Source organism: Panthera pardus, unplaced genomic scaffold (assembly GCF_024362965.1).
Source record: "Panthera pardus isolate Hobbes unplaced genomic scaffold, ASM2436296v1 HiC_scaffold_13, whole genome shotgun sequence".
Classification (NCBI taxonomy): domain Eukaryota; kingdom Metazoa; phylum Chordata; class Mammalia; order Carnivora; family Felidae; genus Panthera; species Panthera pardus.
The window spans coordinates 43,209,345-43,225,268 of NW_026526688.1; the positions used below are offsets into that span (position 1 = coordinate 43,209,345).

Here is a 15,924-nt window from a genome sequence, read left to right on the forward strand (position 1 = left end):
AATTTACTGCCATACATTAGTTGAGGATATGCTTTGTTTTGTTTTTAATATGTGTAGGATCTGTGGTTATGGTGTCCCTTTTTCTCAACAAATGTTTTGATAACTTACTTGCTCTTTATTGAGGTAGGATACAGTTTTGTTTGGGACTTATAAATTTCATTTATCATCTCAAACAGATGACTTTGTGCTTTGGTGATTTTCCCCATGATATACATGTTTTGTATTTTTCACTGGTAGAAATATTATTTTTTTTTTACTTCCTTGGTTCTAGGGTCTTTTACTTTAACTTGCAACTACATGTTTTTTGAAATTGGACTTAGATTATCTATATTTAAATTTATTTTAATGTGTATGATTAAAGCTACAGAGTTCTCAGTTCTGTTTTTTTCTGGCATCCCAGGAATTTAGGTATGCTGTATTTTTAGTATCATTTAGTTCAAAATGAGTTCTGATTTCTTATGTTTTATTTACAAATGTTTAGAGATTTTTAAGTGACTTTTCTATTATTTAGTTCTAATTTAAATCCACAATGGTCATAAGATATTCTCTATAGAGAGCAACATGCAGAATAATGAAACTAGATCACTTTCTTACACCATACACAAAAATAAACTCAAAATGGTTGAGAGACCTAAGTGTGAGACAGGAAACTATCAAAACCCTAGAGGAGAAAACAGGCAACAATCTGTTTGACCTCAGCCACAGCAATTTCTTGCTCAACAAGACTCCAAAGGCAAGGGAATTAAAAGTAAAATGAACTATTGGGATCTCATTATGATAAAAATCTTCTGCACTGCAAAGGAAACAATCAACAAAACTAAAAGACAACTGACAGAATGGGAAGAGATTTTTGTAAATGACATAACAGATAAAGGGTTAATATCCAAAATCTATAAAGAACTTACCAAACTCAACACCCAAAACACAAATAATTCAGTGAAGAAATGGGCAGAAGACATAAATAGACACTTTTCCAAAGAAGACATCCAGGTGGCCAACAGACACATGAAAAGATGCTCAATGTCACTCATCATCAGAGAAATATAAATCAAAACCACACTGAGATACCACCTCACACCAGGCAGAGTGGTTAAAATGAACAACTCAGGAAACTACAGGTGCTGGTGCAGATGTGGAGAAAGAGGAACCCTCTTTCACTGTTGGTGGGAATGCAAACAGATGCAGCCGCTCTGGAAAACAGTTTGGAGGTTCCTCAAAAAATTAAAAATAGAACTACTTTACAACCCAGAAATAGCACTACTAGGAATTCATCCAAAGGATACAGGAGTGCTGACTCATAGGGACACATGTTCCCCAATGTATATAGTGGCGCTTTCAACAATAGCCAAATTATGGGAAGAGCCTAAATGTCCATCACCTTATGAATAATAAAGAAGATGTGGTTTATGTATACAATGGAATACTACTTGGCAATGAGAAAGAATGAAATCCTGCCATTTGCAGCAACGTGGATGGAACTGGAGGGTATGATGCTAAGTGAAATAAGCCAGGAAGAGAAAGAGATATATTTTTTCCTTCATATGTGGAACTTGAGAAATCCATGGGATAAGGGAAGGGGAAGAAAATAGTTACAAAGAGAGGGAGGGAGGCAAACCATAAGAGACTCTTAAATGCAGAGAACAAACTGAGGGTTGATGGGGGTTGCGGGGAAGAGGGGAAAATGGGTGATGGTCATTGAGGAGGGCACTTGTTGGGATGAGAACTGAGTGTTGTACGTAAGCAATGAATCACGGGAATCTACCCGAAAACCAAGAGCACACTGCACACACTGTATGTTAGTCATTTGACAACAAATTATATTTAAAAAATAAAGACAATTATCTCAGAAAAAGAAAGAAAATATTCTCTGTAAGATTTCAATCATCTTATATTGATACTACTTTATTTATCACTATATTATTTATTTTGGTAAATAATAAAAAGCAAGGGAACAGAAGAAATCTTTTGCAGGTGATGGGTATGTTTATTCCCTTGCTTGTGGTGATGGTATATATTTATGCATATGTTAAACTCATCAAAGTGTATACATTAAACATGTATAAATTTTTGTATTAAATATACTTTGATGGAGTTATAAAGTAATATTCTGCTGCTCTTTGGTATACAACCTTTAAATACATTTCAACAAAATGGAAAATAGGGCACTGCTGAGTTAGATTTTTCTTCATTCTCAAGTACTATTATGGATGTCTTTTTTTATTTTATTCTGTCACATTTGCTTTATATATATTGAAGCAACGTAATTAGGTGCATACAACATTATAATTGCTCTTTCTCTCAATTCCTGTGATCATCATTTAATATTCCTCTTTATTGCTCATAACACATCCTGTTTTAAAGCCTACTGCTATGGATTGAATTGTGTCTGCTGAAAAATCCTATGTTGAAGCCCTAGTCTCCAGTGTGACCAATATGATTGTATTTGAAGACAGGGTATTCAGGAAATAATTAAGGTTAAATATGGGCATCTGATAAAACTGTGGCCTTAAAAAAGAAGATCTCTCTCTTTCTATTTCTTTCCCTACTCCTCCCCACCAAGTGAGGACACAAGAGAAGGTGGATGCCTGAAAGCAAGAAAGAGAGCTCTCACCAAAATCTGACTATGCTGGCACTCTCATCTCAGACTTCCAGCCTCCAGAATTATAAGAAAATAAATGTTGTTTAATCTATGTTATTTAGCTATGGCAGCCCAACCTGATTAAGACGTCTACTTTATTTGCTATTAATATACCCAAGATAAATTGTTTTTGTTTAGTATTTACATTGTATAAATTTTCATTGTTTAAATTTCAATGTACAGATTCCATTACCAGAAAGATGGAGTAAACAAAAGCCAGTCTATCTCTCCCACTTGAAATCAACTACTCAACCTGGACAGAATAGAGAGAAAGTATTTGACAAGCCTGAAAGTATCAGCATTCAAAAGGGAAGAACAAACACCCAAAGTACCAGTTAGTTGGTCTCTCCTGGCCTAAAAGCAAAATAGTCTGAATTTGGAAGTGAGCACTGTAGTGCAGACAGAGAACCAGGAGAAATTCTGTAGTTCTGAATTGAAGAGTGGGAAAAGAAACTCTTAAATCTCAGGGAAAAGTGAAAATGTCCTGTTTCTTTTTCCTATTCCTTCTGTTCTTTCATTCCCCATCCATCAGATGATTCTTCAGTGACTGTAGCAGCACCAAAGTGGCCAAAAGGGGGAAATTACAAAGACAAAATTCTGAAAGAGGAGCACTTTTCCCTTCCTCTGGTGAAGCTGTGGGTTCAAGAGTTTGAAACCAAATAAGGTAGTTTTATTTTCTCATACTCTGTTCTCCACTGCCTTGGCCTCCTCTGCTTGAACTAAAAAGAGCAGCCACAAGTAAGTGAAATGTACCAGGGAGATAACAGAAGGGTGTGAATTTAGCAAATCAGTCCCACAAAGCTATATTATATCTATCTATCATCTATCTATCTATCTATCATCTATCATCATCATCATCTCTATGATGCATGTATCTTTTAATGTTTAAGTATATATATATTTTATGTTTATGTAGGAGCCATTGAATTAATTTGGGCTCTCCAGAGAAATAGTACCAATAGCAGAGAGAGAGAGAGAGAGAAAGTCAGAGAGAAAGAGATGTATTATAAGGAATTGGCTCACGCAATTATGGAAGCTGGTGAGTCCAAAACCTTCAGAGTGGGTCAGCAGCCTGAGGACCCAGGAGAGCCAATGATGCAGTTCCAGCTTGAGGGCCAACAGGCTGAACACCATGGTGCAGATGAAATCTGAAGGCAGTCTGCTAAAGAATTCCTTCTTGCTTGAGAAGGATGATCTTTTTGTTCTATTCAGGCCTTCAATTGATTGGATGAGGCCCCTCACATTATGGAGGACAATGTGTTTTACTCAAATTTTACCAATTTAAATATTAATTTCATCAAAACTTTCCAACCTTACATATAAAATTAACTATCACTCTAACTTTACAAGTTCAGGTTCAAAGTAATACTCTTCTACACTTCTACCTCACTTATGCTTCTTAGTCCCTGTTCCTCTACCCAGTTTTTTAAGACAAATCTGAGGAATAATTCATTTATACTTCTATCATACATACTATGTATTCAATAAGTTGGTATGTCCTTTATGTTCTATTTTCATAATATATAATGGACAAAATCTACTCACACATCCAAGTAGAAAACACCAGTTTATATCATTCACCTGCAACTGTCTCTAACTGGTCTCCTTGCTTTGGATCCTTATTGCTCAACAATTAGTCTCCCATAAGAAAAATACTTCCGGTTGGCTTAAAAACTTCCAGTGCTTTTTCATTGCAAAGAGAATGAAATCCAAAATCATTTACCAAGATCTGTAAGACCCTATATAACTAGAAGCTTTCTGACTTCAATAAAATTACTATTTTTATGGCCATTTTATTCATGACATTCATTTCCATTTGAAAGCCTTTGAATTTAATGATCTTTCTGGTGGGCTCTGTTAGACCTTGCCATAACTGCCTTTGCCTCATCATGCATGCTTCCTCTCAAATATTTTCTCCTCAAAGTTTTTCTCTGATTGATCACCTTAGCTAAAATAGCCCACTCCACATCCCATCAATTTTTACTATATTATCCTCATCTGTGTTCTTACTAGTAAATGCCATTAACTGAAATAATATTATGACAGTACCTTCAGTTAAATGATGTAAATAGATTTTCTAAGATTAAATGATCCTTCATTCTTTGGACAAAATCACCTTGGGCATGGTCTATTATCTTTATAAACTGCTAGGTTCAGTTGGTTAGGATTTTTGATTTATGGTTTTGCTTCTCTTCTATGTTTGTGGATAAATTATTCTCTAATTTCCTTTTGTGTTCCATCTTCTTTTGGTATTATGGTAATTCTGATTTCCAAGTCTGTAGAGTATTTTCTCTTTTGTCTATTTTCTATAAGCATATAAGACTGAAATAATCAGTTCCCTTAACATTGCATAGAATGCCTAAAAGCATTGTTTATTTTCCTTATGTGATTTTTTAAATAATAAATTAATTCCTTTAATAATTTGGTGTTTTTCTGAATTTCTAATTCTTCTTGTGCAACTTTTAGTAAATTATGGACTTCCATTAACAATGTAGTATTTGTCTACATTTTAAATTTTGTCATAACTCTTTCTATTATCTTCTTGATGTTATCTACATCTGTAGTATTTCCTCTTTATTTTTATAATTTTATTAATGAATTTCTACTCTATTTTATAAAAAATAGTTTTGCCAGAAATATAATTGTTTTTAGTTTTTTAAGGCCTTATGTTTTTTGAAATATTTCTATCCTACCTATATATAGTCTGTCTTGCGTAGATTTCTGCTTTTATGTTCACTATTTCCTGGCTTCCATATGTTTTAATGTTATTTTGTTTCTATCTTTTCACATATTTTAGATTGGATAATTAGTTCACTGATTTTCAGCTTTATTTTCTGCAAGGTTCATTAGGTACTAATTTCCCTTAACTACTCTGATGTTACTCCCCCTTTCCTTTAGCATTAATTACCTTAGTAATGTCTTTACATATTATCAATTTCCCATCATGTTCTCTTAAACAATGCTTTTGATTGATTGATTAATTGATTTTTAGATGTTTGTTTATTTATTTTGAAGTGGAGGAAGGGATAGGGACAGGGAGAGAGAGAGAGGGAAAGAGAGAATTCCAAGGAGCTCCATGATGTCAGCACAGAGCCTGACACAGGACTGGATCCCATCAACCAGGAGACCACGACCTGAGACAAAATCAAGAGTCAGACACTTATCTGACTGAGGCACCCAGGTGCCCCAACAATGCTTTTGATTTAAATGTTCTTATGAAGATGTGATTTTAATTTTATTACTCTTTTTTTTATTGTATGACTGAAATTGCCTTGACAACTTGTCAAAAATCATTTGATTATATATATGCCTGGGTCTATTTTTAGATTTCCTATTTTGTTACATTGATCCATTTATTTACACTTCAATATCTTAATTACTGTAGTTTTCAGAAATTTTTATCTGCTGCTTTTCCTCAATTTCAAAACATTTTTTATCTTTTTAAAATATATTTATATACAAAACTTTTGTATCAGGTTGTCAATTTTTACGAAAAAAAAATAAAGCCTGCTGAGATTTTGATTAGGATTTCATTGACATCTCTATAATATTACACAGGAAAATTTAATTTTATATAAGAAAGACAACATTTCCAAAAAGTAAGAAAAACATCTACATGAGTGTTTCAATAACTAGTAAAAAATTTGTGCTACTAAACTGGGACAGAAAAAAAACTTCAAATAAATTTAAATGGGATTAATTTCTCTTTTAAAAATTAAAGATGAGATATAAAATAAAATACATTTTGAAAAGCTATGAAAATTAGAAATAAAACTGAGCCTCCTTATTACATTGTAAAGTGTCTATAATAATCTAGAGAAAACATAGTACCTAATAGTGAAATATTGAAAGTTTTTTTCCTAAAATCAAGAATGATACAAAAATGTCTACTATAAGTTCAACTAACATTGTTCTACTATTTCTACTGAATATTATTAAGATCTTCATGAATTCAACAGGAAAATAAATTGAATACATATGTATTAGAGAGGAAAAAAGAACAAAATTGTTCTTATTCACATATGACAAAAAATTTTATATTTGAATGAATTTTTTTAGATACTAATTATGTCTATTTAAAGTACTTTTATGTATTTTAAGAATACACTTTTTTTTTTTCAATGTGATTTTTCCCATTATGGAACTTCTTTTTTATTATATGAGTTTCTTTTTTTGGAAACAAAGCCATTTTTCTTTGTATTTAATATTTTTATATCATTGTCAGTGTGCATTTTTTATCTATTCTATTTTGACTTTTTATTTCCTTTCATCTGACAACCCAGTTTTCTCCCCTACTGCCAGATGATCCAGCATAAAGGATCATGGGGAGACTCCAGAAGGAATATCTTGGCATAAGGATTTTGTTGATCTGATAGTGGCTATAAAGTGGTGAAATTTATTTTCATCTTTCCTTCAAAAGTTTTCTTATGACTTTTTAATTATTATCTACATTACTCTTAATATCTAGATATTGGCACTTCTACTTCAATAATCCACATCTTTTAACTTTTATTTTACCTTTCTTATAATATTTCTGATGTCTTCTGGGAAAGGTTCTGATTCTGACTTAACCTAACATCTTGTGTAATTTATTATAATTATTATATTTTTGTACTTAATATTTCCAACAAACCCTTTTCTATGATACCTTATACCTTTTTTTGAAGTTTCTATAACTACTAATAGTTCTGCTTCAAGTGGTATGTATTGTGTGCTGTGTTTTCTTCTGAGGAAGTTTACTACTCAGGATCTACACAGTCCATAATTGAGGTCAACAGATAATGTGTCTGGTAATATATAATGTATAGCAACCTTGAGACCAAGAACTAGCTTGTGTCAGTCCTTGTGAATGAGCAAATTTGTGAGTGACAAGTGGATGAGTCCCAGGAAAAAGAGTTGCAAGACATAAAACATCTTCTTTTAACTATTATTACATGCTTCTATTCATCCAAAAATCACCTGGGTTGTGGTTTCATCTATAAACTTTTAAGAAAGAGCAGCATTGGAGGGATATAGATTTTAGATTTTATTCCACAGCCTAGGAAGATGAGGTATGGAGGGTTAAGGGTGTTTAAACATAAGAAGAGAGAAAGGAGCTAAGATTGCAGAGAAATAGGAGGACCCTAGGCTTGCCCCATCCCTCGAACACAGCTAGATAAATATCAAATCATTCTGAATACCCAAGAAATCAATATGAGGATTGACAGAACAAATTGCACAACTAGAGGGAGAGAAGAGGCCACATCATGGAAGGTATGAAGTGTAGAGATGTGATTTGGAGAAGGAAAGGATCATGGCTGCTATGGAAGAGAGGGGGCCCTGGTCACAGAGGGAGGCAAGACACAGAAAAGAGCACACAGGGGAACACACAAGGAAAATATTTTCCCAAATATATTAACTGGGAAAACAAGAAGGGCTGATTTTCATGAGTTTTTACACCCAGTAGGGCTCAAAGATTGGAATTTTAGAGGTCCAGGATCTGGCTTGTGTGGAGTCCAGTGGGTGCTGCATTGCTACTATGGAGAAGAACAGATAGCTCAGTAGTAGATGAAACAATCTAAGGATCCCCTGGGATGCACTGGGAGAGACAGTTCCTCTTTCTTGGAGTGAATCTGAGAGAGGTGGAATTGCCTCTCCAGGGATGAAAGAGCTGGTGGGCACCATTACCCTTCCCTGCTACTCAACATAGGTACAGAGACACCTACTGAAGGCAGATAATCTGGACACTGATTCTCTGCTGTGCTTTACTCCAAAATCCACCCACTTGTGCTTTGGTGTGACTGCCAGTTTGGAACAAACTTGCATCAGTACCAGCAAAGTGAGATCCTCCACCAGAGGAATAGTGTGAGCCCTGCCATGCCAGGTCCCTAAAGCTGGGAGTTTTAAAACACAGCCTGCTTGCCTGAAATAAAACACATATGCACTGTACTCCTGGGTGGACAAATGTCCTGAACGCAGTCAGGGTGAAGGCAGGGATCTGAGGAATGCCTGGTACACACAAGGGGAGCTTGTTTGCTCTTCTTGGAGGGTTTCCCAAACAGTAGCAGGCATGAATTCACTTCTCCAGATTGAGGGAAGTGCCTGGTGCCACTTCTTTCCACTGTCCCTCAGCACAAACTAACTTCAATAAGCAACACAGTGACAAAAGTGACTGCTTAAACTGCTTATACCAAGCCTCACCCCCTGCATTCTGTAGGTGCTGCTTTTCTAGATCAGGTGTGCCTGAGAACCAGAGTAGCTGACCCCTCCCCTAGGAGATTAGCACAAACTCCTAGCACATACCATATATACTGACCTTAGAGCTTGGCAAAGCTTCAGTTCTAGTGGAAATAGCATTAGGTCTCTTTTAACAAGCAGAAAAGAGCACAACTAGTTACAACTCATCACACTCTAGACAAGGTCCAAACACTCTACACTGCAGACAAGGAAAAACTCTGCAGAGGACTGACTTGAGGGAAAGAACAGCCAAAACACAGCAGCAGAGTTGACACAGCATACCAGAGACACACCCTGAAGTGGCAGGTCATGGACAGCAGATGACTTCTTCTTTATAAAGCCATTACTCTCAGGAACAGAAAATATGACAGGATTTCCTAACACACAGAAGACAGAGACCTAGATAAAATCCAAGGTGGAGGAATTCATCCCAAAAGAAAGAACGAGAAAAGGTCATGGCCAGGGATATAATTGAAACAAATAAGTAATGTGTCTGATAAAGAATTTGCAACAACAATCATAAGGATACTAGCTGGGTTTGAGAAAAGACACCAGAGAGTCCCTTACTGCATAGGTAAAAGACCTAAAAAACTAGTCAGACCTAAATAAAAAATGCTATAACTAAAATGTGAAAATGACTTGTAATTACTACAAGGATGGAAGAAGCAAAGGAATGAATAAGTGATATAGAAGATAAAATTTGGGGGGGGGTGGGGAATGAAGCTGAAAAGAAGAAGGAAAGAAAAATATTGAATCACAAATATTGCCATAGGTTCCTCAATGACTCCATAAAGCATAATAACATTTGCATCATAGGAGCCCAGAAGAAGAGAAGGAAGTGAGGCAGAAGGTTTATTTGAGCAAAGTATAGCTGAAAACTTCCCTAATCCAGGAAAGGAAACAGACATCCAAATCCAGGAGGCACAGAGAACTCCCATCAAAATCAACAAAAGCAGGCCAACACCAAGACATATTGTAGTTAAATTTGCTAAATATAGAGATAAAGAAAAAAAAAAATCCTAACAGCAGCAAGACAGAAGTCTTTAACTTACAAGGGAACACAAATAAGGTTAGCAGCAGATCACTCCACAAAAATGTGGCAGACAAGAAAGGAATGGCATGATATATTTAATCTGCTGAATGGGAAAAATCTGCACCCAAGAGTATTCTATCCAGCAAGGCTATCATTCAGAACAAAAAGAGAGATAAAGAGTTTCCCACACAAAGACTAAACAGGTGTATGACCACTAAACTTACCCTGCAAAAAATATTAAATGAGACTCTTTGAATGGGAAAGAAAGACCAAGAGCAACAAACACGAGAAAGAAACAGAGAAAATCTCCAGAAACAATTACTTTACTGATAATACAATGGCATTAAATTGATATCTATCAATAATCACTCTGAATATAAATTGATTAAATGGTCTAATCAAAAGACATAAAGTGTCAGAGTGGATAAAAAAACAAGACACATCTATATGCTGCCTACAAGAGACTCATTTTAAACCTAAAGATATTTGCAGATTGAAATTGAGGGAATGGAGAATGGTTTATTATGCTAATGGAATCAAAAGATATCCAGAGTAGCAACATTCAGTAGTTATATCAGACAAAATAGATTTTAAACTGAACCTGTATTGAAAGATGAATAAGGGCATTCTATAATAACAAAGGGGTCTATCCAACAAGATCAATAAATTGTCAATATATATGACCCCAACTTGGAAACTCTAATATATTTAAAACAACTAATAACAAACATAAAGGAACTCATTGATAATAATACAATAGTAGTAGAGTACTCTAACATCCCACTTACATCAATGGACAGATCAAGTGGAAAATCAACACGGAAACAATGGCTTTGAATTACACAATGGACCAGATGTACTTAACAAATATAATCAGAACATTTCATCCTAAACTAGAAGAATACACATTCTTGTCAAATGCACATGGAACATTCTCCAGAATAGATCACATACTAGGTCACAAATCAGACCTCAACAAGTACAAAAAGATTGACATTGTAGCATGTATATTTTCAGACCACAATTTCATAAAACTTGAAATCAACCACAATAAAAAATTTGGAAAGACCACAAATACATGGAGGTTAAACAACATCCTACTAAATAATGAATGGGACAACCAGGAAATCAAAGAAGAAATCTAAAAATACATGGAAACAAAAATTAAAAAATTGTGGTCCAAAACTTTTGGAATGCAGTAAAAGCAGTCCTAAGAGGGAAGTATAGAGCAATACAGGTGTACCTCAAGAAACAAGAAGCATCTCAAATACACAACCTAACCTTACACCTAAAAGGGCTAGGTAAAGAACAACAAATAAACCCTAATACTAGCAGAAGAGAAATAATAAAGATTAGAATGAAAATAAATTATATATAAACAAATCAACAACAACAACAACAAAAACCAGGAGAACAAATCAATGAAACCAGGAGTTGGTTCCATGAAAGAATTAATAAAATTGATAACCCCCTAGACATACTTATAAAAAAAGAAAGATAAAGGACTCAAATAAATAAAATCATGAACGAGAGAGATCTTAAACAACACTACAGAAATACAAGCAATTATAAGAGAACATTATGAAAAATTATATGTCAAAAAATTGGGCAATCTGGAAGAAATTGATAAATTCCTAAAAACATATAAACTACCAAAATGGAAACAGGAAGAAGTAGAAAATTCGAACAGATCCATAACCAGCAAAGAATTTGAATCAGTAATAAAAAATTTCCCAACAAACAAATGTCCAGGGCCAAATGGCTTCCCAGGGCAATTCTACCTAACATTTAAAGATGAGTTAATATTAAACTCAAAGTACCCATTCTTCTCAAACTGTTCCAAAAAATACAAACAGAAGGAAAATTTACAAACTCATTCTACAAGGCCAGTAGTATGTTGATCCCAAAACCAAAGACCTCACTAAAAGAGAATTACAGGCCTGTACCCCTGACGAATGGATGCAAAAAGTCTCAACAAAATACTAGCAAATTGAATAGAACAGTACATTAAAAGAATCATTCAAGTGGTATTTATTCCTGGGCTGCAAGTGTTGTTCATATTCACAAATCAATCAACATGATACATCACATTAATAAAAGGATAGGAACCATATGATCCTCTCAATAAATACAGAAAAAGGTAAAAGATTTATACTCTGAAAACTATAGAACACTTATGAAAGAAGTTGAAAGGACACAAAGAAATGGAAAAACATACCATGCTTATGGATTGAGAGAACAACTATTGTTAAAATGTCTATACTACCCAAACCAATCTACACATTTAATGCAATTCCCATCAAAATATCACCAGCATTTCTCACAGAGCTAGAACAAACAATCTTAAAATTTGTATGAAACCACAAAAGACCCTGAATACCAAAAGCCATTTTGAAAAAGAAAAGCAAACCTGGAGACATCACTATTCTGGACTTCCAGATATATTACGAAGCTGTAATTATCAAGGCAGTATGGTATTGGCACGAAACACAAAACAAGAAAAACAACAAAAAACAACAGCAACAACAAAAACAGACATACAGATCAATGGAACAAAATAGGAAACTCAGAAATGGACCCACAACTCTACGGTCAACTCATCGTCAGAGAAGCAAGAAAAATTATTCAATGGAAATAAGTCAGTCTCTTCAACAAATGGTGCTGGGAAAACCGAACAAAACATGCAAAATAACAAAACTAAACCACTTTCTTACATACACAAAAATAAATTCAAAATGGATGAAAGACCTAAATGTGAGACAGGAAACCATCAAAATCCTAGAGTAGAATATAGGCAGCAACCTCTTTGACCTCGGCCATAGACTTCCTACTATGGAGGTCTCTGGAGGCAAGGGAAACAAAGGCAAAAATGAACTATTGGTACTTGATCAAGATAAAAAGCTTCATCACAGTGAAGGAAACAATCAACAAAACTAAAACACAAACTTTGAAATGGGAGAAGATATTTTCAAACAACATTATCTGATAAAGGGTTAGTACCCAAAACCTATAAACAACTTATCAAATCAACAAAACACTAAACAATCCAGTTAAGAAATGGGTAGAACACATGAGTAGACATTCTTCCAAAGAATACATCCAGATGGCTAACAGACACCTGAAAAGATACCAACATACCGATCATCAGGGAAATACAAATCAAAACCATGATAAGACACCACCTCACATCTGTCAGGAAAAAAAGGAAACACTCTCACACTATTGGTGGGAATGCAAACTGGTGCAGCTACTCTGGAAAACAGTATGGAATTTCTTCAAAAAGTTAAAAATGCAACTACCCTATGATTCCACATAAAACCACAGGTGTTTACCCAAAGGGTACAAAAATACTGATTTGAAGAGGCAAATGCACCCTGATGTTTATAGCAGCATTATCAATAATCGCCAATTATGGAAACTGCCCAAATTGTCCATTGACTGATGACTGGATAAAGAAGATGTGGTATATATACAATGGAATATTACTCAAGCATAAAAAAAGAATATAATCTTGCCACTTGCAACAATTTGGATACAGTTAGAGTATATTAGGCCAAGCGAAATAATTCAGTCAGAGAAAGACAAATACCATATGATTTCATTCATATGTAGAATTTAAGAAATGAAACAAATGAACATGGGGGAAAGGCCAACCAAGAAACATACTTAACTATAGAGAACAAATGGAGGGTTGCTGGAGGGGAGGACAGTGGAGGGGGTGGGCTAAATGGGAGACATGGGTGATGGGTATTAAGGAGGGCACTGTTTGTGATGAACAACAGGTATTATATGTAAGTAATGAATCACTAAATTCTACTCCTCAAACTAATATTACACTATATGTTAACTAATTGGAATTTAAGACTTGAAAAATATAAAAATAAGAAATAAACATTAGAGGACAGAACCTCAATTGTTTTTCTTCGACATATCACTCCTACAAATATTGGCTGCTAATTATTTTTCCAGAAAAGGGTCAGGCAATGATTATCCCAACAAAGTGTGGAGGATAAGAAAGGGATCTTCTTTGATTGCTTCTCCCATGATCCACATACTTTCTAGTAAATGATGGCATTTCCCTCCACTTGGTAGCTAACCTGCTTTAAAAGAACTGAGTTATGTTCTACTTTTTGCTAATCATTTAAGGTCCTGCTCCATGAGAGGATCTTATGATTTTCAGTTTTGAAAGTGACTAGGTAAATCAGTCTAATTCAAGCTCATGAGACTAGGTAATGATGTGTCATAAATATAAGCTACCTTTTCCAAACTGTGATTTATGAATTGTAAAGATGAAATTTGTGTCACCATTTGATTGGTTCAATTCTTTATGTCTTCACTTGTGTTTTGAAAATCAATTTAAAGAGTGTTTTTTTAAAGTTTTATTTAGATTCTAGTTAGTTAACAGTGTAAAATTAGTTTCAGGTGTACAATTTAGTGGTTCAACACTTACACACAACACCCGGTGCTCATCACAATAGGTGCACTCCTTAATCCTCAGAAGGCCAGTTCTGTATGTCAGAATAACCATAGCATTAGGACATAGAGGCAAAAACATGCCAATTTTAAATACACCAAGATTTGCTACTTAAATAATGCCAATTAGGACATTCAATTCTGTTATTCTTCACCTATGCCCCATGAAGCATTTTAAGGCAATTGATAAATGGTTTCAAAAGTTTAATTTTAATCTTGTTCATAATTTTGTTATACTTGGAAATAGTCAAAATCTAACCTTGAAATTAAAATCAATCAATGATTAGATATTGAGTACATGAAAAATTCATGAGCCTTTTATAACACTACTTTAGCTTCCTAAAAACTCACAAGAAGAAAATTATAAAAATTTTATATTATTAAGTTCAATAAGAACTTCTTATAGTTCAAGCATTTGTAATAAACAGCAAGGACAAAGATCCCTAATATCATTTGCAAATGTTAATATACATAGAAATAATAAAATAAAGAATATTTAACTATATATTAATCTAAATAGCATTCTATTTATACGTCTTAGCCAAACAAATTAAACCATACCTTACCAGAGCAACACTGCCTCCATACTTGTTATCACACATCTTCCCTTGAAAGGTTGCACCAACATAATTTGGTTTTTCTCTGTAACTTAAGTTTTAAAAAAAGATCATAATCATATAATTTTGTAAAATTTAGCACAACTACTATTAAGTTTGCCTAATAAATTTTTTGTCTTGCATATTTATATTATAAATTTGTAAATATTTCCACCTAACATAGGGTAACAAAGCTTGGAAGTGACTAAATGTATCTGCTTCTTTTTTAAAAAATGAAATACATTTTAAAAGCAGATAATAGAATGTTATTTTCATATTGAATTTTTAGAAAATAAGATTCTTCTTTATGTAGTATTTCTTAAAAAATAAATCTTAGTGTATCAAAATAATAAAAATAAATAAAATCCCTTACAATTAGAAAGCGTAAGCAATACAATTGATAAGTTAAATGGACAGAGACACCTTATGGACTGAAGTTTCTCATTAATCAGAATTAGGCAGCCAGAGTTGCGCAAATGGCATATTTGTGGGACAGAAAATAATTTAAATTATTATAATTTTTTAAATATGTATATATTATTTTGATATAGTATAGTAACATATTATATATATCCTAAATATTGATAAGAGAAAAACAAAGTACTTATTAAATAGGAGGGTCTTATATTTTTGTAAATGCAAAACAACGTAAATATGATATATTAGAGATTAAAATATACAGTAGTGCCTCCATAATCTTGGGATTTTTTTGTTATCCTATGCAAATAAAGCCTAAAAAGAAGACCTAATAACTACATTCATCATTTATGTTTCTTCAGATAGATATTGTTACTATTTCAAGGATAGTTAGGGAATTTAATGATATGTTATACACTCTAAGAAAGCAATGATAACAATATTGAAGGAGTGAGTTTTAACTACAAAAAATAAATAGAATGATTGACATCAATAATTCTGCTATAAAACCTGTGTTTTGAAAAATAATATTCACATGATATTGAATATTA

General features: G+C 33.7%; 1 protein-coding gene across 2 annotated transcripts in view; it reads right to left on the reverse strand.

Annotated features, from left to right (window-relative positions):
• Positions 1–15,924, reverse strand: part of ADAM2 (ADAM metallopeptidase domain 2) — a 135,391-nt gene that overhangs the window by 71,217 nt on the left and 48,250 nt on the right. For both annotated transcript variants that reach the window (XR_008421606.1, XM_019440716.2), the window contains exon 10: positions 14,927–15,008. Coding sequence is in view for 1 of the 2 variants with exons in the window: in XM_019440716.2 (XP_019296261.1) it covers positions 14,927–15,008 (82 nt within the window). In the remaining variant the exon portion in view is untranslated. The remainder of the gene's footprint in view (positions 1–14,926; positions 15,009–15,924) is intronic.